We start from the raw sequence: 14,504 nt of genomic DNA on the forward strand, positions 1-14,504 counted from the left end.
TTCACTAGATTTGGAAGGGTCTACACCAGGACACAGCCTGTCCAGCAAGGAGGCTCATGGAGACCCAGCTGGCAGTAAAGGGCTGAGAATGCAAAAGAAGAAAACTCAGGTACTTGCAACAAGAACAAAGAATTCAAAATGCTTTGAAGGAAAGAAATAGAATAGAAAAAATAGCTTAAAACTTCAATAAAGGATACCCCAACTTCAGTTTGACAGGTAATTTGACAGATAGTAGCTTCACACAAGACAGACGAAAAGAAATGGATGTTTCTGAGCAATCAGGTCCCTAAAGCATTGTAAGGGACAAAAGCAGAAACCATCCCTCCAAGGAGGGCGGGGAAGTCTGATCAAAGACTGATTTGCCTAGGGCACAACCTCTTCAGGAAACAAAGGCGAAACTCACCTTCTCCAGGAGAACCAGATTAAATAGTCTCTCCTGAGAATCTGCTTTCCATTATGGTACACTGACTTAAAATACCATTGACCGTATTCATTCAGTATAATTATGCTTTAGTTTTTCAGGTGGCAGGGAAATATCTTCCTTCCAGGGATGTAATTTTTAACTCGAGAGTAGGGACTCCAGGGGAAGCAGGAGCCAAGGCGAGAGCTCTGCTGTCAGGGGACCCTCCGCATGCACAGCGTGAACCGGCTGTACAGGACCAGCACAAAGGGTCACAAAGCCAAAACCAGCTTGGTTGCACACCCCACATCTGCTGTGGCTTTGCTCAGCAGTTGGTTTAATCTCTCCATCCACACTTAAGGCTTGAGAAGTACAAATTACAAGACAGCAATCCCTTTTTTTAGCATCAGAGACCAGCATCATCTGTTACTCTGGTTCACGACCTAAAAACAAAGCACAGTTTGTCTTTGCGAGCCTTTCCAGTCCTATCATTACTCCCTGCGCTGGACTAGGAATGAAGAGCACTGGCCAAGCGCACAAACATTTTCTCAGCAGGGCAACCAAGGAGTAAATTTCACTTAAGTCTGACCCCAAGTAAGTTCAGTCTTTTTAGTGTCAAGTATTAACATATGCATTAAAATCTGCCTTTATGACACTTCTGCAACTAGGTCAATGCCTAACAGATCAGTGAGGCAGAACATGATGCCATATAGGAAGTAACATCTCAAATATATTTAAGGATAAATTAGCACCAGATTTTTGGCCAGTCACATGGAGCTAATGTTTTAAAATACCAACGGGAAGTCACACAGAAAAACAACTGATACCAGCTCAGTGTGAAGGATATAAAAGCAGGATTTTCCTTGCACGGTGTGCTGTGCTCTGGTCTCCCTTCAGCTGGGAGATAGGGAGTGGTTTCAGTACCAGATTCTACAGAATAGGGCTGGTATAGCAGAAAAGGAAGAGGGCAATAAAGATCCTTTTACCTCATTTTTCAACACACTAAAGTGTTCTGTCAAATCAACAAACGAGCACTTAAAAAGAAAAAAAAAAAAAGATGACCAATAGCTTCTCAAAATGCAACATCACTCATTGAGATTCAACTGTTTAAACATTTTAGTCAGTTTTACAGGGCTTGCTTTGATCCCAACAGCTATAAAATACATCCTTTATGGAAGGAAACAACATTCCCGCATGGTTCCATCTGCTCCCATTGAAAGGAGGTTTCAGCAGCAGTCAAACAGCTAGGCTGGCTTCCAGATACCACGAACGGCCAGGTCTCTTGTTCTCAAAAGGGATGAGCTCCAACTATCAGAGTGCACTCTTATCCCCTGCCCAGGCCAATCCATAGCACGGAGCTCCCAGGTGAGCTAGCGATGCCCACTTATCCTTTCCCCCCCCCCCCCCTCAGTTCAGGCCTGCAGGACAGTGCAGTCCCTGCCCTGGCAAGGCCAGATACCAGTGCCACAGCTAAGCCTCCAGGTGCTTAGTGATCCTGCGAATTTTCTCCTTCTTGTTCCTGTTTCCATGTTTTTTCCAGGGCTTTCCTACCACATTCCCAGGATTGGGTGTAGTCACAGGCACAAGGCCGCTGCCGGGCCGGTATCCCATTGCTGCCCGGACCCCTTTCATCAGGGCACGGACGTTCTCCTGGAAGAGAAGACAGAATCACCAGTCACCAATGAGATGATGTTTAACCACAAGGAACTGTGATATGTTACTAAAACCAGACACAGGCAAGCCCCAACCCTACAAGACCTGCTCAGCCCCCAGCTCCAGAGCTGCAGGAAAGGTCACACCACACAGCTGAGACAAAGCCTTCCAGCATGCTCCAGTTCTGTCTGCAGCCATGCCATGCTGCACCAGGTCCTCAGCATCTGCCACTGCAAGCAGAGGCGGAACGTTGACGAGACACCAAGCTCCGACAGACATTAGCTACGGTGCTAGGATTGATTCTCACAGTCTGCTTTGCACACAACAAATTGTCTTTACAAATAAATCTGGCGTCTGTGAAAGCCAGAGACCAAAATAACTTGCTCAAGTCTGGAGCGTGGGTAGCACTGCCGGGGCTCACAGCTCGTGCCAACACTTTGGGCAGCCAGAGGAAGAGTCTGGTAATCCCAAAAATTCTTTTCAGGTCGTAGCTTTCTGAAACAGCTCACTATTTTTTGAAAAGGGCCTGCGTTCTTGTTTTCAAAATGCATGACTATCTTTAGCTGCACTGAAACAAATACTGTTCATATCCAGCTAACCAAGCAGAACGGATCACGCTGTCTATGGCCCTTCCTCTTCACTGCTAAACACCCTGTTTTGATCTTTGTCAGGTATGCAGACTTCATCAGCCATGGATCTGACACTTCATTACAAGTCACTAATAAATTTTTTCAGTGGCGTAGGGGCAAAAGAGATCCCTGTGCGACCTAACAAGAAGCATGTAAGTTAAGAGAAATTCCCACTTTCCACTTCATTTTGAGATTTCTCAATTAGATTTTAAATATGTTTCTGTGTTCTTTTCATCTGATTTCAGGTTCTGAGTCAAAACAACCATGTAGTACTAAAACAATTGTCTTAAAGAAGCTTATTATGTCCCCTAAATAAATCATCTCAAGAAAAGTTAGTGTGAAGGGCCTGTTAGTCCAAAACCATGTTCCTGGCCAGCTGCTGTGGCACACCACCCTCCTTCCTTGCCTTTCTTCCCAGCCACTCTCCTGTTTGCTCAAGATTGATGTTAGGCCCATAATGATGAGGGTCACCCTGCTGACCTTTTAAAAATCAACTATGTGCACCTCATTAGCTATCTTTCAGTCACCTAGCACATTCCCAGTGATTTAGGAGATGATAAAAAGAACAGAGAGCTCTTGGGTAGAAATTACGTGGAGATGCCAATGGCATCTAACACCATTAACAACCCAGCACCCCTCCATCCTCAAAGCTATTTTTTCCAGTAACTATGATACAGCAGTGCTGCTGTAAAAACTCCTAGGATAAATCTCCTCCAGAATTTACCTGGTGGAAAAATGTTTTGTCCACCACATTTTCAATTTGTTTTGCTTTGGTATTCTTCTCAGGCTTCACCTGTCCACTGGCCTGCACGGTTCTGCTCTCTGGGCACCCTTGGTGCTGGTGCTGAAAATCACTTGGGTCAATGCCAGGAGGTGGATGGCAATACAACAGCTTCCCCTGTGAAAGCAATGGGATACAGTTATTACCAAAAAAACTCAGAGAGAGACCCAGAGAGGAAAGAAACCAAGTCCAAATCTAAGAAGGGCCCGGGAAGTCCAGGGGCTGACACTGGCAGACTAACTATCAGTACAATTTATTTCTCCTACCAGGCAACAACTGGCTTGACTTCCAAGTCAAAGCACTATTCTACCCCTACTTCAAAGCACCATTTCCAGCTGCAACATCCAGCTGCAAACAATACAGTGCAGAACTCTCAGGAGTACTGGAGGATCCTATTAAGAAATATTCAACAATAAGTTGCTGAGAGGGGCTGTAGCAGCATGCAGTATTACAACACTCATAACTGCAGTCCTTAGTGCCAAATACTGATCCAACTATACAAAATGGGTTTGTTTCCTGAATATTTCCTGCCTATTTTAGAGATATGATAGTTTACTTAGCTAGCACCTTATTTTTTAAGCAATCATCTTTTTAAGAGTAAGCAGCAGGAGAAATTTCATTTATTCCTTTTAAACATAAAAATAGCCCAAATTAAAGAGTATTTTAATATATGCTGATTTTATGCAGAGAAATAGAATTCACTTTATTGTGCTCTTTCCTGCTCCAGTGAAACCTTCAGTTCACCTCCCAGCAGGAAAGAAAACCCAGATGTAGGAAGCACTTACACTGACATAGTCTTTTAACACATATCGAGCTGATCTCGGCTGGTCTGGCTGTCCATGAGCTGTCATAAAGCCTCTCATACCTGCAAGACAAATCCAAAGTACATTCTGTGTCAGTACAACAAGAGAATTCATACATTCTTCTCTGCTGCCTAACTGCACATTTGTATCCCTTCTCAAAAAAACTCCCTTAGAAAGAGGCTTCTGTTGGGGAAAGCAGGGGAAAAACAGGAACATTGCTGACTGTAGAGGTACTACACACGGATCCTGACCTGAAAGGAATGATAAGAGCTGACATCTCCCTATCACCAGAAAACCTGCTGTTTTTTTCTTTTTGTTTTAAGGCTGGAGAAGGTTAACTGCATCAGAGAATCAGACAAGGGAGATAGACTTTGACGAATGCAGTGAAGGTTTAATTCAAGAGACAGTTGATGGAAGGTATCTAAAAGGGTGAGAGCACCACACTACACAGATTGGCAGGGCATTTCACCAACATCCTCAACACAATCACTACATCTGTTGGACAAAACTGACAAAGCACCACTGCAACAAACACATGAGATCAGCTGTTAACAAAGGCCCTGCCTGAGAGGAGGGCAAGTCCTAATGGGGAGGGTCAATGCATGACAAACCTGAGTTGGGCCTAACTTTAAAAAGTTCTCCTAAGGCTTGTTCAGGACCATGCACACAGAGTAGGGGATGGGTTTTAAAGGGATCATCACTCACATCCATATGCTGTTAGCAGCTCTTCAGCTGATGGCTTTCGATCTGGATCCTCATCTTCCCTTGGCCTTATGATATTTATTCCATAGGTTGCTTCCAAAATGTTTCGTGGGATATGCTGGCAAATGTAAGCTAGTGAAGGAAACCACCTGGTGATTTTCAGCTACACAAGTAATCTTGCCCTAGTCACTCCAAGAGCACACATTAAGAATGACTTTTGGATTTTGTTGCAAACCAGAAAAAATGATGCAAGTGTGACAAGACGACAAACTTGAAACGAGATGGGGAAAGACCAACACATCCAACGTTTGTCCCCACTGCCCTCAACGCATGAGCACGTGTGCCCCTAGCAAGGCTGGAACATGCTACATTGCATACTGCAGGTCCAGTGCTTGCAGATACTCTCACAAACCCCATGGAAAGGATATTAGAGAAATGGGTGGGACATGGTCCCGCATCTGGTCTATAGGCAGAATTCCAGAACAAATCATTTCTGCCTTGGTAGAGATGAAAGATGGCATCACCAGACCAGGGCAATCACATAGGCACAGGCCAGGCTCCACATACAGGGTCTACACAATAAATAACGATGAGTTCACCAAGGAAAGTCAGGGTCCATGGAGAAAAAAGGAACAACAACAACAAAAAAATCAAATGCATAGATGGAACAAGAATGCATATGAGAATAAGCAGAAATTGTACTAACACAGACATCTGCCCTGCTGGCCCCAGCCAATGAATGAAGGAAATCTGATGTGGAAGACAGCAGCGCTTCCAAGGTTCATAAATAAGGTGTCCAGATGGGGGCAGCAAGATCTTCAGCTCTCCAATCTGACAGGAGAGGAGAAAGGAACTCCAGAAACCTTTAACTGTGTTGGACCTTTTGAAACAGGTAGGAGATTGCAAAAGTACAAATCCCACAATGCTCATTACAGCACTGCCGTTGCTACCTCAAAATTAAGAGCTTGATCAATACAAAAATGGCGGCATAATTACACTTATTCACAGCAATGACTGCAGACAAAAAGAATGGTTTGAAAGCTTAACCTTAAGCTATTCAGAGAAGCGCTCAGTTTTCAGAGGTTCTCTCCTCGTGACTGGTGTTGAAAAAAGAAGGGCCAAGTTACTTAAATAAAATCAGGAGACGGAAAATATCTCCCACTGCACAGCAGCTCTCAGACTCTCAAACTGTAGCAAGAGTTTGGAAGCAAGAGCTATAGTTCCAAAATTATATACATCAAGCCCACCCCTCTCCAACCTAAACTCTGCTGGGCAGAGTTCAGGTTGAAAAACAGAGTTCGCTGTGAGTCCACTTGGTTACAACTAGTTCATAATGAAGCTCTCTTCTACTGGGAAAAAAAAAAAAGTAAAAAGATCAATGCTCTTTGTTAGCAATACCTGAAAGTGTTTCGTACGGCCTGGTGTAGCAGACACTGACACCTTCTTATTTCCAAGGATTGTGTTGATGGTCGAACTTTTGCCAACATTAGGGTAGCCCACCTAGATGATAAAGAAGTGGAATGGTAACAGTGATATCAGGCAGGGCGATGCCAGAAGACTGACAGAGCTCTGACACAGTACTTTAATAAAATGTACTAAAAAAAAAATTAAGGCAAGCAGTGGGGAACACTAGCTCCGGGAACTTTAGAATTAATCTTTACAAAAAACCCTCAGTGATTTGTGCTTGCTAGTTTTTTTTACCCATACAGGAAGTAAGGCTACAGGATGAATTTTTCCCACTGAAGGCATATGGAATTAAAATTTAGATGAAGCAAGTTCCATTTAAGCACAAAGTCCAACTCACCAGCCCAACATTTACTTCCCCATCCTTCACCCTTGGCCCATTGTGCATGGTTTTGAATATCTCCAGCAGCTCATTTCTCTGTACCAGATGGCTGAAGTTCCTGACGTTCCTGTTCTGCTCCCGCACTACATGCTGCACTGCAGCACTATCGCTCCTGCTTTCCATCCTCTCTGGGGCAACAGCATTTACTTTGTCCCCGCCTTCATCTTCAGAACAGGTTTGCCATGCCTCCTCTTCATCATCTTCGCAGTCTTCATATTCATCACTACTGTCATCATCACTAACCAGAACTTGGTTTACAGTTTGCAAAGCATTGCCTGTGGACGTGCTTTCTGCGCTATCTTGTGCTGTGTCGTCTTCTTCTTGACTGGAGCTTTCATCCTCAGAGTCACTCGGGTCCTCTGGTACATCTGCAGTGTCTAGTTCCTGTGTGAACAGTATTGCAGAGGTGAAATGTAAAGACAACACTATGTCTTGCTGTTGACCGCAGTTGCTGCAGTGCAGTCAGCTGTGTTTTCATCAGCCAGATCCCAAGGACTGACAATTCACTGCTTACATCATACAGGTTTTTCAGGGGTCTTAAGTAGGATGTGGAAACAGCTAGCTCATTTTAGGAGAATGACAAAACTATTCCAAGAGGGACTGTTAGCTTCATTGGGAAGTTGTTAGAGGTTTCTATCCAGAAGCACAACTCTGAATGCGTGCACACCCACAGCATCCTTACACACAGCAGCAGCAGTGCCCAGCAAATACTTTTTTTTTTAAATTACCAAGTGTTCCTAGTAAGAGGAATGAATGTAACTTTTTCAAAGTGTTCAGAACACAATGCCATTTTGTTTCAGGTCTAAATATTTCATTAAAATAATCTCAAGCTGTCTTGTTTTCAGTCCAACTCTTTCCATTTCTTCCCTGCAAACAGTTCACATTCAAAAAGAAAGACCTTTTCATAACAACAGTATTTTGACCTTTCTTTCCAAAAAAGAAAACAGAACTAACACTTTTAGTCTCGCTTTTAATCAATCCATACAAACATTTCATCCAAGGACTGTAAACCAACTGAACAGACTAGGTATTTTTGGAAGGAGATGGGGGATATTCCATAGCTGAACAGCAACGAGTATAACCGATGAACCCAGTAGAACCTGAAAGTGGCATCTATTGATAACACATAACTTGACAGCAGCACAGTTTGCTCCACTGGGCAACGAAAGACTCTCGGGTACTTGAGGTTCTCTAAGAAACACCTCCCCTCCCCGGAGAGAAAAATCCTCTGTACATATAACCATGTCCCTCATAGCATCCCTTGTGGAGAGGATTCCAATTCTGTCAATGAGTGAAGTTTGCACGCAGATCTACAAGGGCTGTTTCTGTATCTATTCATCAGTAGTCTCAAGGAACAAATTTACAGTATTCAGTATTATTTATCATATCATTAACCTTGAAAGAGAAATTGCAAGTACCATGAACAGCGACCGAACAGCATACCACTTTGTTCACCATTTTACTCTCCTCGCTTTTGTCTCTGAATCAATCATTAAAATGCTGTTTTATAGCCGCACAGGTCCTTAGAATAATCCTTCCTCGAGACAAAGACCGTGCCTTTCCTAGAAAGGTGCCCAGGTATATCACAAGCATAACTACAAAGCAAGTTATCAGAGGCAGCCAGCACATATCCAGTTGGAACTGGTCACCTACAGTACCTTTGCTTCTCCGGATAGCCGTTTGCACTCTGCCAAGGCTGACCAGAACACCACCTTAACGCCCTCTTTCTCAAAGAACTGTGCCCAAGCAGCCCGCTGCTCCTCACTCAGCAAATCTGCTTTGTTTATCAGGATCATGTTCTCCTTGTCATTGCTGACTTCCTTAACGTAACTTTCCTGAAGAAAACAAGAGAAGGATCAGTTCGTACGCTGGTTTGGACTCCTCCTCCCCCCAAGGTGATATAAGAGCAGCAAACAAGTTACCCCATCCAGCTCCACGCGAGTGTAGCTAAGCTTACCATACCCTGGGCTAGATGGAACTGGTGTTTAGCAGCTACAAGAACAAATTGGAGCATGCAACTACCGCAGTACAGGTTGTTTCCAGCCATGGGTGCAAACACCTTGTCTGCTTAGAGCTACAAGAAGATAATAGTCAGCACCTCACAGCAGGAACTCCTAAGATCAACTATTCGAGCAATTTTGTATCTCATTGATGCACAATGTTCTACAGTCCATCATGAGAAAGTTGTCACTTCAATAATTCTTGATCCTTTGCTTTCAGCGCAGTAATCATCATCCATTTTTATTCCACTGTGCTTTTAAACAGAACAATTCCTTTAAATGCAGACACTTCTAGTGGGTAATGACGAGCAACACAGTATCTGCAATATAACATCTGCAGAACTGCCTCTAAATCCACAACACTCTCTGTGAAATATCAAAAAACACTGAAGAAAAATAATTTGATGCCAGAATACGTGCATAAATAACATATCCAATTAGGCACAACAGCAGAACAGCTTTAAGGTGGCTGAATGTATTAAACAAAAAATATAAACTCTAAGAAATAAAAGGAAGACAACATTCAAGAAAGTGGTTTACTTACCAGATCTTGGCATCTAAACAGAAGGGGGTTTCTAGCATCTACTATCTGGACTACAATATCACTGCAAAAATAAAACAAAGCCCCATAAAGTACTCTTTCTTACCCTGCCTCAAAGAAAGCAGCAAGGCACAGAACATTACTCGCTTTTAGGTTTTGCTTAGAATTTTAATGGTTTTAACTGTATTATCCTACTAAGTACCTTTACTGGGTTTACAAAGCATCTCAGCATCCCACATGCCCCAACAGAGCCATGCTTACGCTACAAGCCAGTACTACTGCACACTATTGCTGCCTTGCTTGGCTAGTTCTCCTGTACAGCCGGCAAGGGGAAAGGAAGCACGTGAGTTGTGCCAATCCACCTACCCTTCAGAAATGCTCAGCAGGCAAGAACCAGAGTAGTGGTATTCTATCCTTTAAAATGTTACTAAAAACTGTGATAACACAACTTCATTTCTGCCTAGTCTCATCTCCAAACTGCGGCAGGGTGGCTACAGAGAGGAAGAAGAGGTCGTTTTCCTACCCAGAGAGATATTTGGGAACATTGTTGTCCCCTTTGCATGGAGGAAGATGTACAAAGTCTCCCACGAATGACCTGTAGGTTCTAAGCATTTGCTATTAGGCATTTTCAGAATTTTCTTTGTGCTCTTCTTGTCACAAAAAGCATAGAAGCGTGAAAAAGTAGTCTTAGACTCCAGTAAAACGCGTTGCTCCCCCATGCAAGCAAGGTCTTGCAAGCATGCTTTTAGGAAACATCTTCCAAATCCAGACACCAGGTTGCCACCACATATATGAGCAAGACTCATCAGTTCTACGCACAAATTAAATGCACTGGCTTGAGATACCAGAGGCATCCATGCTCCTTTTTTCAAAAGGAGGAGGAAAATTTAACTACAGCCTCTTCCACTAGAACTTCTCCAGGCAGGTAATTTAAAATACTGGTTGCCACGTGCTGATTCTATTTGTTTGACAGGGATTTCTGTTAACTCGGGACAGCTTCAGGACACCATGGGCTGAATGGAAGAACTTCAAGCCTCACTAGGCAGTTACTTACATACAAAAAAAAAATCTCAATACACCACCCAAGGGAGTAATTTAATAAGCTGCATGGGTACAAAGAGGTACTGAACAGTTACAGAAATTCAAAGATCAATACAAGAGAAAGCTGACACCGTGGTACTGAGATGGAATACAGAGAAGTTACTGAATCACACCGCTGGGAACTAGTTTGAAGCAAACACAAGAAAAGGCTGACAATGGATCAAATTATCTGGCAAGGTAAGGGACTGGACAACTTTTACTGTTTGATTCTGAGACAGCACCCTCACTCTACACGAAATAAAAAGCTCCAACAAGAGCAGAAAGGCATTAATAACACATTCCAGCCACCTCAAAACACACAATAGACTCACACTGCACATCATGATACCCTATAGTGGATGCTCCCAACCCAGCTCTCTCCCGGCCAAGGGCCCAGCAGCACCCAGTACAAAGCCACTTCTGTGAAAGGACCAGCTCACCATGACCTCACTGGTGAAGTATTTTTCAATTTTAGGAAAATCAGACGAGATGATCTCAAACTTAATTAGTAGTGAAATTAAATGCCCCAGTTAGATTAACGCAGCAGATAGCACTCCTATTGTGTTACAGCTCAGCAGAGCAAACAAAGCTATTTCTGTGATATGACAGGCTGTTGTCTTTTGTGCACTGCTGCAATTTCTCTGCATGGCAAGAGGCCAAGGACCAAGAGGCTCTTTCTTTCCCAACGTTATTTAGTTGATCTCCCTTGCCTCCTGCCCCTGAACGTCAGGCTGCAGCTGTGTGGTTGAGAAAGAGAGGAAAGGGTTAATCCTGGCAAAAGACCTCAAAGACACATTCTCAAAAGAGGCCTCCCAGACAGAGTTACTGGAAGCAGCCAAGAGCAGCAGCACCTGAAGAATCATCAGAGACTGGCAGCGATCCGCCGGCAGAATCGCAGTGCTGAGAGCTAGCGTGCACCACTAAGCAGCTGCCCTTCCTCACGTCACGTTTTATCACTTCAAAACAAAATTCACTTCAGTGCTGATAATAAAACTTTACTAACTGTACTTGTTTTTCCTGTGCTGAGACACTTGAAGGTTGACTCAGAAGCTTCAATTCAGGAAAACACATTAAATGTTGCTTTTAAAAAGCAGATAGTGATATACTTTACCTTCTTTCAATGACTCTCCAAAGCTGACGCCAAAATTCCAAGTTTCGTTCAAACGGGGTTAGAATTAACTTTTTTTCTTCCTCAAGGCTAAAGCAAAACAGAAAAGTGATGTCATATTTGGCCCATGTCAGGCAATAAGCACACCACCAGTTCTTCCTTAGATCCAGGAGGCTTTAGTTTCAGAGAGAGCTATCAAATCAGACCCATATAGTAGGTACTATTTCTGCTAGTTGTGCAAATAGATCAAGCGCCCAGATAAACTGGTGTCAGTAGCAGCGGTTCAGCAGTGACACAATGGCTCCTGATCATGCCAATGGAGAAGCGGCAAATGATGGAAAGAGCAAAAACTCATCAAAAGTCTGCCCGTGAAATTTCAGAGCGACAATAATAAACCAGAGAAGTTATCCCAAATGCCAGCAGTTATTACTCCATCAAGTACCACCTGGAAAAAATAACGAATTTGGGGATGGTACCTGAAATGGCTCTATACAACCCTTGGCTTGCTGTTACCACCGCCTGAATGACTTTATTTAGGGCAAACGCGGGTTCACGGGGTGTGAGCAGATAACTCCTAACTCTCCAGGCCAGCAGATGCAGCGCCAGACCAGCCCAAGCTGCTGTACGCAGGCTGGCAGCACTGCACTCTATTCAGATCAGCACTGTTGCTCTCAGAAGACACATTCACCTCTCCTCCACTTCACAGGCAAAAGAACATCACACCCCATCCTGAAGAATTTTAACTGTAAACAGTACAAGAACACGCACACACAAGAGCTTTGCAGAGCTCACCACAAAGATGTGTCTAGGCTGGGATGTCCAGCCTTCCAGAACAAGTACAGGGAGCTACTGACGAGACATTAATTTTATTGCTCCAGCACCCACTGCTGCCTGTGTCTCCAGATGCCACCAGCTACTCACCCAGACACAAGTGGCATACTCACTGGGCAAGCTGTCGCCTCCATTCGAGAAAGCTCTCCCTCTCGGCTTGCTTCAAGTCCTCTGCACTGGTTGTCCTATCCCAATTTGGCCTGTAACAAGCACATTTTGGAGTGAGTGGTCAGAAGTAGCAGTTAGACTGGTTACATTACTTCAATACACATCCATAGAGAACGCAGGCACCACACATTTGGCTACACTAAGATGGTTACAGTTCAGACGTGCATGCACCTGTTTTCAACAGCTTTAAGTACACCTTTTTTCCTTGTTCCTTCTGAACTCCACTAGCTGAGAGCACACTATGCTATGCACACCAGATCTCACAAAGCTGTTTTTTCAAGCTAAAGTTTGTAGGGCATTTAAGATGTGGGATTCATCTCTCTCTGTCCACCACACACAGTGCTCTGGAAAGGCTTATGAAGTGGCCTGGATGCACCAGCTCCAGCAGTGCCAGGCTTTGAGCAGGAAACCCGCACCATCAGGACAGATGGGCTGGGGCTGGCAGCACCGGCATGGCAGGCAGGCAGCTGTGCGGTGGGTTACAGCAGGCTCACGCAGGCGAGGTAGCGGCTTCCCTGACAACAGGGTATCGACAAAGCAGAGGGCTGTCCCCAGGCTTGCAGTCACAGAGGGGCTGAGCCCACTGAGCAGAGGGAGATCCAGGCCCGGCCCTGCAGGACTCACCTCCGCGGGATGCGCAGGAGCTGCCGGTTCTCCTCATGCAGCTGCCGGACACGCTGGGCCTCCTGGGCAGTGAGCAGGCCAGTGCGGCTCTGGGCAGACACGATCTGGATGTTCAGCCGCTCTGCAGGAAGGACGAGACAGTCGCCCAAAGCCAGCTGTCCCCAGCCCTGCTGTCCCCAGCCCCGCTGGCCCCTGCCGCCCCACCCCGTCCCTGCTGACCCCCAGCCCCGGCTCAGGACCCCATCCCCTGTCCCCCGCCCAGCCAAGCCCAGTGCCAGCCCCAGACCTACTCCCACTGCCCCATCCCAGAACCCGTCCTGGCCCCCCGCCGCAGCCCAGCCCCCGTCCCGGCCCCTCACCGGCCACGAAGCGGGTGCCGGCCAGCTCGGCCGTGGCCAGGAACTCCTCCAGCGGGCTCTGCTCCGGCGCCGACCGCAGCTCCGGGCCGCGCTCGCCGCCCACCTCGCTGGCGTGCAGCTGCCGGGACAAGACGCCGCCGTCAGCCCGGGCCGCCCCGGCCCCCCGCCGCGCCCGCGCCGCCCCGGCCCCGCCGCCCTACCCATGAGGAGGCGCCGCGGCGCTCCAGGCCGCGCTGCCGCTGCAGGCAGCGGCCCAGCCCCGCGCCCCGCTTCTTCCCCATGCCGCCGCCGAGCCGGAAGGGGCGGGGGCGGCCGCCCCGCGTCCGCGGCCCCGCCGCCCGGGTTCCTCCGTCGCCGCGGAGCAGAGTTCCGAGCAGCCGGGTTCCGGGGCGGCCCCGCGCTCCCCGCGCCCGCCGCCGGGCGGCGCCACGGCACCGGCACCGCCGCCCCCCGGGGCCGCCCCCGTTGACCGCCCCCGGGGCCGCCCCCCGGGCCGCCCGTGCCCGGGCTGCCTCCCCATCGCTCCGTGCGGCACGGACCGTCCGTCCGGCACCCGTCCCCAACGCTGCGCTGCCTGTCCGTCTGTCCACCCGCACCCTCCGTCCGTCCACACGCTGCCCTGCCTGTCCATCTGCCCATCCCCACATCTGTCCATCCGTCCCCTCGCCGCCCTGCCCGTCCGTCCTCCGTCCGTCCGTCCGTCCATGCATCCATCCATCCGCCCCCACGGCTCTCGGCACGGACTCCCGCTCTCCCTCCCCGAGCCCAGCTCTAGCCGCCGCCTCCCCCAGCAGCCCCCAGCCCCGCCATTAACGCGCGGCACTAACGGAGCCCGGGGCGCGTCTGAACAGCAGGCCCCGAGGCCCGCGCTGCCGCAGGAGGCCCTGGCCGAGGGGCACCGGGCCGGGCTGCGCGCCCCAGAGAGCCCGCGGCAGCGCCGGCGGCCGCGGGGGCCGGTTTCGCTCGCCGGTTCGGCCTG

At 47.3% G+C, this 14,504-nt stretch overlaps 1 protein-coding gene across 1 annotated transcript; it reads right to left on the reverse strand.

Annotated features, from left to right (window-relative positions):
- Window positions 1–1,492: 1,492 nt before the first annotated feature.
- On the reverse strand, window positions 1,493–13,846 carry LSG1 (large 60S subunit nuclear export GTPase 1). Its single transcript, XM_087740581.1, has 14 exons — window positions 13,726–13,846; window positions 13,526–13,643; window positions 13,167–13,287; window positions 12,488–12,574; window positions 11,547–11,633; window positions 9,359–9,419; window positions 8,473–8,649; window positions 6,773–7,198; window positions 6,367–6,468; window positions 5,395–5,540; window positions 4,972–5,093; window positions 4,249–4,328; window positions 3,407–3,580; window positions 1,493–2,050 (listed from the first exon to the last, which is right to left on the reverse strand). The coding sequence occupies exons 1-14, from the start codon at window positions 13,804–13,806 to the stop codon at window positions 1,871–1,873; spliced, it is 1,962 nt and encodes a 653-aa protein (XP_087596707.1). The 5' UTR covers window positions 13,807–13,846; the 3' UTR covers window positions 1,493–1,870.
- Between the last annotated feature and the right edge of the window lie 658 nt (window positions 13,847–14,504).

This window comes from Nipponia nippon, unplaced genomic scaffold (assembly GCF_047370975.1).
Source record: "Nipponia nippon isolate SJK-2023a ecotype South Korea unplaced genomic scaffold, ASM4737097v1 scaffold_7, whole genome shotgun sequence".
Taxonomy (NCBI): domain Eukaryota; kingdom Metazoa; phylum Chordata; class Aves; order Pelecaniformes; family Threskiornithidae; genus Nipponia; species Nipponia nippon.

Excerpts from the sequence above, each read along its gene's own strand:
- LSG1 (XM_087740581.1), bottom strand. The coding sequence starts at position 13,806 with ATGGGGAAGAAGCGGGGCGCGGGGCTGGGCCGCTGCCTGCAGCGGCAG. Across the intron at positions 6,469-6,772 it reads GGGAAGTAAATGTTGGGCTG|GTGGGCTACCCTAATGTTGG; the intron begins GTGAGTTGGACT and ends TTTATCATCTAG. Across the intron at positions 4,329-4,971 it reads GCTGCTAACAGCATATGGAT|GTATGAGAGGCTTTATGACA; the intron begins GTGAGTGATGAT and ends TTTGTCTTGCAG.